Below are 11,174 nucleotides of genomic sequence, written 5' to 3'. Positions count from 1 at the left end.
AGTGTTGGGCGGCTGAAGAGCAGAGGCTGCTGGCCAAGAGCCCAGCTTTGAAGGCAGAGCTGCCACCATCAGCAGCACAGAAGTAACTGTGGCAATGCCATATTATGATGCTGTCACTTCTGTGCTGCTGTTGGGAGTGGCACTGCCTTCAGAGCTGGGCACCTGACCAGCAGCTACACTTCTGACACCGTGAAATTTTTAAAATCCTATGACTGTGAAATAGACTAAAATGGACTGTGAATTTGGTAGTGAGTGCACCGAGCGCTCTGGAAAATTCTGCTTTTTTGCCCTTGTAAGCAGCAATATTACCACTAAGCCACTGGTTCTCAACTTTTTCCATATGGGAACATCCCTCCCCCATCTTGGCAGTATCCTCCTCCTCCTCCATAGTATGGGAACAGCAGGGTGGTTGCGAGCACTAGCTACCCTTTTGAAAAGCCCATGAAACAAACTACTTAAACCCTGCCAGCCCCTGCAGCGGTTGATTTCGGCACGTAGAAGGGGGTTTTTAGCTGAATCTAGTATGCTAAAGTGGGCTAGAGGGTCCAGGAGATGAGTTATGCACAGTGTTCTGCTTTAGACAGCCTTTTAGCTAGCCACCATGCTGTTTTTAAACAAACAGCAATGTTATTTTCAAGTTATGATGTACATTTGTACCAACTGCCCAGAAAAATCTCTGAAGCATTCTCTGTCCACCCCTACCTCCAAAAAACATCCATCCAGTATCCTCCAACAGTTTCCTGGGGGGCAAAATGAGCAATCTTGGAGCTTTCACTCTCCATGCACATAAATAGGAAAGCACGGAAATTAAAGGCAGCCAGCCAGCTTCTCTGCAGGCACAAAGCAGCTTGCAGAAGGGCAGAGGGACAAAAACCACTTTGATTTCACCTTCGCATTGTTCGCTGCAAAAAAACAACTTTCCAATCAGAGCACACAGTCTGTGAATAAAGGCACGCCCACTTTAAACATAAAGGAAGATATTGTGTCATGACAGTAGCTTGGAAGATTTATCGCTGTATTGGGGTTACAAACACTAATGAATACAGCTCTTATAGTAGCGGCTGATTAGATTGAGAATAATTGTTTTAAAGCTTTACTACCACCATTGTATTTTCACACTTTGTTTGCTACTGTCTGAGCCAGACTCATTTAGATCAAGGCATGTTTATACAGCTCTGTTCACGTAAATCAGAATCTGCCCTCAATATTGATATTCTGCAGACATTTATGCACTGGATTTATGCATTGCATTTTAATTCTCTTAAAATGGCCTCTTAATTTTAAAGTTGTAAAAGTATTCAACTTCCTTTTCTTTCCCCTGCCACCTCCCTCAAGAAAAGAAAATGACTTCCACTTAGCATCACTGTTCCGAGAAGCAGAGCCAGAGGACTAAACAAAAATTACTCCGAGTCCACACTAAGACCTGCCCAGCACATGGCTGCACGCCTCCGAGAACAAGCCATCCAGTGAGGCTAAACTTACTGCAGCCCAGTAATTTCCAGGGTAATTTCCTCATTTTTAATAAAATAGTTTCTCTGCAGTCTGTGTGCACTTTAAAACTGCTGCTTATAAGAGATCCAATGTGATCTGAACCCAAAGAGCAAGTAGTCTTCAGGACACCAAATGGATAACTGATACTGAAGTTTCACATCTCTGCACAGCTGCATGTAAAAAAATGTATTATGAACCAAAATGGAAAAGGTGAAAGCAATGCTTTGTGGAATCCTAGAGAAAACCACCCCTCAACTATATTTTGTGGAAATCATCAAAAAAATCCGTAAGTGGCGTGGACTGAAAGGTATTGCTGAAAGCGGACAATGGAATGGATTTAATTTTAACTCAAACATAACTAATCCCTCTTTCCTCATATTTTAGAAACTAACCAATTTACCAGTTGTAAATAAGCCCCCAAGAATTGTGAAATTTTCAAACCTTCCATTGGACAAACTAACATTTGCAGTTCCCTGCAACTGGTGCAATTTGTCCCTACAGCCTTAAGCTGCTGATTGACTATTTTTAGTATCCAACTCTCTCTGTATTGATAGCCTGGAAGGCTGATTAGTCTAGACCTGTTCTCTCTCTATCCATACACTGTAGGAGTACTGAGCCCAGCTCACAGGGTACCTGCGGCTGCTGAGACTTTTGCACATGCTGTCTCATTGATGCCTACTGTAGAAGATCACAGGACAGTAAGACAGCGTTGTATTATTAGAGTTTGGCAAACATTTCACATCTAGAATGGGGGGGGGGAGAACAGGTCAGATATGAAGAGGAAATGGTTACTTGAAAAGATTCTCATTCCGCTATTTAGAGCTGTATCTGCTCTCATTTGTAAATAAGTCTATGCTATTACTGTAGACAAGAAGGTTTCTTGTATCTTCTCAATGTTTACTGCAGAGAATCACTTACATGGCTTCAACTAAACTGTAGTAAAACCAAAATAAAGAAATGTGCATGGAATGGCTGGCTGTCATTTGTTCTGGGCTAGCGGGTTTTAAAATGGTTTCTCAGAGCAAAAGTTCTTGATTCTGAAAACATGAACCACAGTAGAGCTCAGAAGCAGCAGCTGATTTACGTTCTCCATGCTGGCCCTTGTCTTGTAACAGCTGCACATACACACCTCCCACTGCAACCAACGAGAGCCATGTGCACAAGTGGCCACAGAGTCAAGCCAAGTGACAGTCTGGCCACGCTGTGGAACTTCCAGTCACTGCTGCCTTGGCTGGTTGTGTGGGTGCCATTTACAGTCAAGTTCCCCCCTGACCCCACTTTACCTTTAATAGTCTGAGGCTGCAAGGTGCTGAGCACTCTTGGTCTCACTGAAAGAAGAAAAGAAATAAGCACTTATAAGCACAGCCCCTTGCAGGATCAGGCCTTAACTCAACAGTTCCTTCAGGTGGCACAATGTTGGTGTACGATGTTATTGGAGGGATCAGCATGAATGTACGTTTTAAGAATGGAGTGAGCTACTCCTGGCATCACTGTGAAGCTGTAGTGAATCCTACAAGGTCTGGTTAAAAGGAAAGTATGAGATATACACTGACAGTTGAAGAGGATTTCCCCATCAAAACAAGTCGTTTACAATAACTACTGAATGCTGCCACTTATTAGGGATGTTATGCAAGGTACAGAGTATGGGGTAACAACTTGGACCAGCTGAGGTTCTTCCCCCAGGAGCTTAAAGTGCTAGCAGGGTAGTGGTGTCATACTTCCAGGCAAACGTTCAAGCTGGCATGTATCCACCAATTGTAACAGATTGGCGTTGGACATTATTTTTTCCATTGCATTCAAGTGAGGAACTAGGACTCTAGCTAGAGACTTGCCATCAACCAGTACATGTGATGAGTGACATGGGATGTCTGCTGATCTCAATCCAGGCCCAAGCTGCTGGCAGCAGAAGACAGCACTGTGCAAGAGACCAGTCGGTCTAGAGTTCCTGTAGTCAAGGTTAGTAGATCTCTGCTTAGTCCCATCCTATTCACTACTAGCTGCGCATCTCATTCTTGCAAACAGACAAATGTGGACAGAGCACATAATACGGGAGCACATTTCCAGAAACAGCTGGAGTAAACTAGAGAAAAAGGCTAAACTGTTTACTCACCATTTTAATACTGCCAACAACTACAACAGATTGAAACTGTACACATGACAAATTGGGAAAAATCTCATAATGCAATGGTTTCAGCAAAGGAATGTACTGACTTGTTAAGAACATTACTACAGTAAAAACAAATGGCAAACGGGAATTTGGCACCACGTTTACAAAGTAAAGGCATGCTGTCAATACAGTTTAGACGTCTCTGAACATAAAAGGCCATGGTAAAATGCAGAACAAGGGGCATCTTTTACAAGATTCACCACCGCTTTAGACCAAGAAAAAAAAACATACAAGGATCTAAGTGGTTGATTTAGTAGCTTTGTAGCAGCATGTATGCGCCATCCAGTTTGGAATTTAGCAATTTGTCCCTTCAGATGGAAGCATTCCTAGGTAAATTTTCACCCAAGAAGCAGTCTTTAAAGCTACTATCCCAATACAAATCTCAGTTATCTGGTAACCAGCATAGCCCAGGTAAACCCCAACCACAAGTTAAGACGTGTTTTCCTGCTGCAGAAACCTCCACTACCTCTTTTAAAAGCCTTATGGTATTGGTAGCACGATGGTAACAAATTACACATCAGAAGCAGCTGAAGCTAAAGTCATAAGAGTTCTATGGATCTTTTAAATAGCTGCAGAAATATTAAACTGACCATACCAAGCATTAAAAACAGAGTTCCTACTAAGAGGAATACTTTCTGCATGATCTGGTCACATCATGTGCATAGTTAAGTGATTTTTTGTTTTGTTTTTTTAAAACAAGATTCATTTGCAAATAAAGAAATAAAATTTAGTAGTTATATATAGTTTTCTTGATGGAAAAACCTTAAAAACAGACTAGTGGTGGCTTGTAAATCAAAGAAAGAAAAGCTACATACTGAAGTTCTGGAATCCAGCACCTCAATTTTACAACAGCTGTACACATTTGAGATTATGCAATCTGACTGCTGCCTGGATGATCAAATCACACTTAACAGTTGTTCCATTTTGAGATCTTTTAACTTCAACATCCCATATCAATTAAAAAGGTCCCCAATACAGAAGATTGTGCTAAGGAATGCAAGAATTTTGCATGCTGTTTTCATTCCCCTGGTCCTGTTCATGCTTGCAGCTGTCCATGAGGCAGCAAAGAAACAGTTTGCTTCTCAAAACGCCACGTCTTTAAAAACTGAAAGAAGAACACCAAGTGTTAGTGAAAACACATTGCAACCCCCCATTGAGTTGTCAGTGTAAAATATTACTAGAAGTCAGAGCAGTTAGATAGCTCACTGTTACCTTCCTCCTTAATAGAGTCCACATTCCTTCAGGTGTTTTTAATGATAACATCTGTAACGGCATCAAACACAAACTGCACGTTCTTTGTGTCAGTGGCACAGGTGAAGTGGGGGTAGATCTCCTTGGTGTCTTTTCTTCGGTTCAGATCTTCAAACTGACACTGAATGTATGCAGCTGCCTCCTCGTATGTATTAGAGCCTGGAAAATAGGACACCTGACTTTACCCAGCAGCTCGCAGAAGAGCTTGATTCAAATCTTTCAAGCAGAAGTTAAGCTTCTTGCAACCATATGCTTTAGCAAGCTACAATCTTACCATTAGCCCCTTCGGTACAATGGTCACTAGTACTTAATACCAGTACAGCTTCACCCACTAGATTAAACTACTAAATCGAAGTAGGTTTCAGAGTAGCAGCCGTGTTAGTCTGTATTCGCAAAAAGAAAAGGAGGACTTGTGGCACCTTAGAGACTAACAAATTTATTTGAGCATAAGCTTCCGTGAGCTACAGCTCAATTCACTGGATGCAATCGAAGTAGGGGATGAAACATGGACAGGCATGAATGGAGGCCCCATCATTTGGGCTATGACTAGACATAACCCCAAGAGGATCACACTAGAGGGCAGATGTGGGTCTGACCTTTAAAAGACTAGGCATAGAGGGATAGATTCAGGAGAATGACCTGCCTGCACACCATCTGGAACAGGGAGGTGGCTGCAAAGGGTACTCTAGTGGAGGAAATGGGGACTTTCGTTGCTAGGGCAAATGAGTGCTTTAGCATTCACTCACATTCTGGAGACACTATAAAAGGAATTTCCATTGAGCTGAAACACAGTTGTCCTTACACCACCAGTGAGATGCATCGGGACCCAGCTTTGAGGAGCACATGAACAGACCAGACATCTGTTCTATCCATACTCCAAGTCATATGAAAACGTGGACAAGGGTTCCACATGGAGTCAAAGCTTTGAGAAGAGAGAACCAGTGCTGATCATGCCCCAGGTGGGATAGCCCTTCTGACCACCTTTAAATCATTAGACATGTACTGTCCCAGCACAAGACAGAGCCCTCCCCTTGCCCGTGTATGAAGTCCAGACGACAGGAATGATGAGAAAAAGACAGGCTCAAGTGAACTTGGATTTCCTGAGAGTTTTATCTGCCTGGCTCTGGGTGGCACCTTCATGCTAATTCTTCATTTGTTCTTAAAGATAGATACTAAGGTCAGAAGGGACCATTCTGATCTAGTCCGACCTCCTGCACAACACAGGCCACAGAATCTCACCCACCCACTCCTATGAAAAACCTCACCTATGTCTGAGCTATTGAAGTCCTCAAATCATGGTTTAAAGACTTCAAGGAGCAGAGAATCCTCCCTCAAGCGACCCGTGCCCCATGCTACAGAGGAAGGCGAAAACCTCCAGGGCCTCTTCCAATCTGCCCTGGAGGAAAATTCCTTCCTGACCCCAAATATGGCAAGATTCACCAGCCAGATACTCAGGAAAGAATTTTCTGTAGTAACTCAGATCCCATCCATCCAATATCCCATCTCGGGGGATTAGGCTTATTTACCATGAATATTTAAAGATCAATTAATTACCAAAATCACATTATCCCATCATACCATCTCCTCCATAAACTTATCGAGTAGAATCTTAAAGCCAGATAGATCTTTTGCCCCCACCGCTTCCCTTGGAAGGCTACTCCAAAACTTCACTCCTCTGACTGTTAGAAACCTTGGTCTAATTTCAAGTCTAAACTTCCTGGTGGCCAGTTTATACCCATTTGTTCTTGGGTCCACATTGGTGCTGAGCTTAAATAATTCCTCTCCCTCACCTGTATTTATCTCCATTAGCCCAGCTCACCTGTGTACTCTGGGTAGCAGATTGTTAATGGGCTCCTCTTAATCTTTTCCTCAAACAGGTCTTTCTTGTTCAGGAAGAGAATGATTGATGTGTCTGTAAACCATTTGTTGTTACAAATGCTGTCAAACAGTTTCATACTCTCATGCATTCGGTTCTGAAAAGTAATTAAAAGAACAATGCATCATTCCAGGGGTAAATTTGGAGGAGGGTTTTTTCTTTGAGCTTTAGAACAAAGCTACTAGTGTTCAAAATGTGAAGTGTCACTGCTGCGCAACCACACAAATGTTAGTGGTGTTGCGTCAGAGGTCAGGTAATTCTGCACCATGCTTGACCCTGATCAGAGGTCTGTCCAGGAAAGACTGAAACTCCCCATGTCTTAATTTTCCTCAGCATTTCCCCACCCCATAATCTCTCAGATTGTCAGGGAGGCATGGGTTCCGAAGAAAGCATGTATTTGTTGTGGTTGTCACTTTCTGCAGTGTTTGTTATTATGTGCTCTTGTAGAGGAATAGGCTAGAGGCTGCTCTTGAGAAGCCCATTTCCTGCACAGTGCTATTGCCAGATGACTTAGGGGAAATATTGCTTTCTATCACCATCTCAAACACAGTTAGTACTAGCACAGAACAAGTTATGGTTAGAGTCCCATAAAACCTGGATACAAAGTCTGTAGGGCAGCTTGAAGCTAACTTCCAACTCAATCCCCTGACTGCAGCCAGGTGTTAGCAACAGTGACATACCATTTCTTCATCTTCTGCAAGGACAAGGTCATAATCACTGAGGGCTACACAAAATATGATTGCTGTCACGCCTTCAAAGCAGTGGATCCATTTCTTTCGTTCTGATCGCTGGCCACCAACATCGAACATCCTGGAAGGGTGAAGGGAAAGTGGCTCAGATGTCATGCAGCACTCACCTTCCTACTCACAGGAATGGAGAAGAAAAACTTTTCAAAGCAATCTGCTTGCTGAAAGTGCAAGGGAAATTCAGAGATACACAAAGCCTTTCCATCAATAAGGCCAGAAACTCAAATCCTCCAATTTAGGGGATCTTAATTATTTTTTCTAATTAAAACTCCAGTTTTAATTTAAAATATGAAGATTCTATGCCTCCCAGTTGGAAATAACCCTCAAGGGTTTGTTTGCAACAGTATCTTGAATGGAAAGAATAGAGCCTGCTGCTTCACCGTGGCACTCTTCCTTATTTGTTATCTCACATTCCCAGCAGCAGTAACCCATTGGCTTCACTGGATGCAAAGCACCCACTCTGCATAGGTCAGTTCTTCCAATTACCTGTGCTTGGTTCTCTGAGGTAACATGACCTGGACCTACTGGGATGCTGATGGAACTTTTAAGAAGTTGGGTGTTGCAGCAGTTTAATATATAATTAATGAGCTACAGGGGTTTGAAGGTTTGGGGTAAAAAATTCCTACATTTTGCTGGAAGATTTCTGACTATAAAACAAAGATATGGAAGTTTATTGGAAAGTTACAATGCACTCTGAAGAGAGACTGTATTCCCTGCTGGTTTCAAACTGACCGCAATCATTAATTAAATCGGGTCAGATACAAGTCAATATCCAAGAGGTACAAAACCAAAATCCAAGTTGACAATCAGAGCAAACAGGCAGTCAGACAAAGAGAGGAACTATTCAGTGTGTGCCAAAAGGAACACAATTTAATGACTGATCAAAAGAGCCAGAATTGTGGCTCCATGCTTTTATTCAAAACACGCTGTCCCAATGGGCCACACTAGGAAAGAGGGAATTTTGTATAAATATACAGGTTTAGTTTGTAAAGCTCTCCATTATCTTTGCTGTTATTGCAAAGATATCTGAAAAAAAGAACAGTGCCTCTCAACCCCACTTCTCCAAGCTGATCCTGAATTCACAGTCATGCCTTTAGAACATCTCAGCCCAGTAGGGAAGTGCAGTGCCAGATTCAACATTGTGACTTCATTGCAGTATGAAAGGAAGATACATTAGGTTGCAAGAGAGAAGACTGCTGCTTTGTGTTTAAAATCTATTTAAGCATTTCCCGAAGCAGGCCCATCCCTTTGAAACGAGATGCCTTGTGTCTCAGTTTCTATGGATGCCCTGTTAGCCCTGTATAAGCCAGTCTCCTAAAGGGAGGTATGAATGCTCAGCCTTAAAGATCTAATTAAAAAAAAAAAAAAAAAACTATTAGCAATAACACCTATCTTTACCCAAACCCACATGATCTAAAATCGCCTCTTTGCCAAATCTTGGCTGGGCCCTTCTACCCTCATCACGTATCTACTCTCACTTCTATATCCCATTCACATGAATACAGAGAGGGATACAGTCATGCTTGTAGGCCCCCACAGGAGGTTGGAAAAGGGTTGCAGTGCCTTAGACAATGTCTGTTATCTGTTGCACAGCAGATAGCTGGAAACTTTTCCTATCTTCCCTATTCACAGGGAGGGTTAAAATAAATGCATCTGCTGCATTAAGCTCAGCGTCCCAGGAGTCAGAAACCAGAAGTTTTTAAAAGAGCGCTGCACAGCACAGCAAAGTTAATTCCAGTACACAGTGATGGAAGACAAGGTTCCCCTGCGCTCACCAATAGCCATAAAAATAGCTCTGATGCAAACTACACAAGCATTTTCTGTTCACAAGTCACAGGTTACACAGCTCAGAAGACAAGCTGCCACTGTATCCTCAAGAAGTGTGCAATGAGTCAGATTTCATATAAAATGTTTAGATTTTTACTATGTCCCTTTCAAACCTGGTTACACAAAAGGATCAAAATCATAGCTGGCAAATTGATGCTTATTTAAAGACCTTATGTAACTAAAACTTAACAGCATTCCTGACAGGGAAGAGAACCTGGCCCATAATACAAACACAGCAGCTTCCTATGACAATGTTAAACAGCACTAATGTCCACCACACAGGATTCTAGCTCATGTGTCAGTGAACACACTGAGTCCAAAGCAAGGGTTAGCTAGAAGAGTAAGCAGGAAGCTGGGGAAGCCTGTGCTAATCCTACCTTTCCCCCCGTACAACAGCTTGTATGGAGGATAAAGAGGGAACTCTGATTTATCATACTTAAAGGGACACTGTCAAGGTTAGGCTCAGTATCTGTATCCCTTCAAAGGGTTTTACTTTTATTATACTAGAGGGCAAGTCCCAACCCCTGGACTCTTGCACAATAAAGGCAGTCATTTTTGCCACACTTATGCATGCTAGGGGGCTGGAGCACATGATTTATGAGGAGAGGCAGAGGGAACTGGGATTATTTAGTCTCCAGAAGGAAAGAATGAGGTGGGATTTGATAGCTGCTTTCAACTACCTGAAAGGGGGTTCCAAAGAGGCTGGATCTAGACTGTTCTCAGTGGTACCAGATGACAGAACAAGGAGTAATGGTCTCAAGTTGCAATGGGGGAGGTTTAGGTTGGCTGTTAGGAAACACTATTTCACTAGGAGGGTGGTGAAGCACTGGAATGGGTTACCTAGGAGGTGGTGGAATCTCCTTCCTTAGGGGTTTTCAAGGTCAGGCTTGACAAAGCCCTGGCTGGGACGATTTAGTTGGTGTTGGTCCTGCTTTGAGCAGGGGGTTGGACTAGATGACCTCCTGAAGTCCCTTCCAACCCTGATATTCTATTCTATGCCCCCTGCTGCTTTGCAGCAGAGTTAGTCAGCACGATAATATGTCAAGTTTTACTAACAATGCCATGCAGGCCAGTAGGAGCCAAATTAACTTCAGCTCCCTTAAAAACACAGGAAAACAATGCATTGCAAATGACAGGAGACCAAAGCTATAGGGAAGGGCACTTATCAAATGAAGGGATTAAATGCAAACTAAAACCAGTAGCCAGTGTCCTTTTAGTAGTTTTTGATCCTGTAAACAAGCATTCAGTACCTGTGTTTGTGATTCCAACAGAAAAGCAGCTGAAAAGAACAAAAGAACGTAAATAAAAAAGTCAGAGGTACCCCAAGTGAGCAATTCCAGTAAGAACAGAGTAATTAATGACAAGGGAGTATAGTCACAATTTACTTGAAAGTGCTGAATAAGAACAAGGCTCCACAATGTATGCATGAGGGAAAACTGGATACCAACCATCACAGCACTCAGTAGAAGAAAACAGTGCAATCTGCAGGGAGGAATGACATCCTGCAGCAGCCTGCACCATACTCACTTGAAGTACAGGTCCTTGAAGGTGAAGTGAGTTTCCACAATGCCTGTAGTCTTCACTCTGGTCCGCAGAACATCTTGCTGAGTTGGAATGTAGGTCTGCTGGGATATTCTATCCAAGTCGTTTAGGTAACTAAACCAAAGAGACAATCCAAGACATGCTTTTTTTAGTCTGCTTCCTTGCTATGAATCTTTTCTAAACCACAGAAGAAAGTCATGTGGAAGTGCATTAGTTCTGTTAGCACAGCCCAGACCTCCAAACATACACCTGTATTCTAGGGTTTCCTATAGCC

At 42.6% G+C, this 11,174-nt stretch overlaps 1 protein-coding gene across 1 annotated transcript in view; it reads right to left on the bottom strand.

The window, feature by feature from the left end:
• Positions 1–3,590: 3,590 nt before the first annotated feature.
• GNAI3 (G protein subunit alpha i3) overlaps positions 3,591–11,174 on the bottom strand; it is a 56,189-nt gene continuing 48,605 nt past the window's right edge. Inside the window, exons 5-9 of the mRNA XM_038380015.2 lie at positions 10,886–11,014; positions 7,466–7,595; positions 6,729–6,882; positions 4,871–5,068; positions 3,591–4,763 (exon numbers count right to left, since the gene is read on the bottom strand). Of these exons, the coding sequence (XP_038235943.2) occupies positions 4,899–5,068; positions 6,729–6,882; positions 7,466–7,595; positions 10,886–11,014 (583 nt within the window). The 3' untranslated portion in view covers positions 3,591–4,763; positions 4,871–4,898. The remainder of the gene's footprint in view (positions 4,764–4,870; positions 5,069–6,728; positions 6,883–7,465; positions 7,596–10,885; positions 11,015–11,174) is intronic.

The sequence above is a fragment of the Dermochelys coriacea genome, chromosome 21 (assembly GCF_009764565.3).
Source record: "Dermochelys coriacea isolate rDerCor1 chromosome 21, rDerCor1.pri.v4, whole genome shotgun sequence".
In the NCBI taxonomy this organism is placed as follows: Eukaryota; Metazoa; Chordata; order Testudines; family Dermochelyidae; genus Dermochelys; species Dermochelys coriacea.
This window is presented reverse-complemented; position numbering and strand designations above follow the sequence as displayed.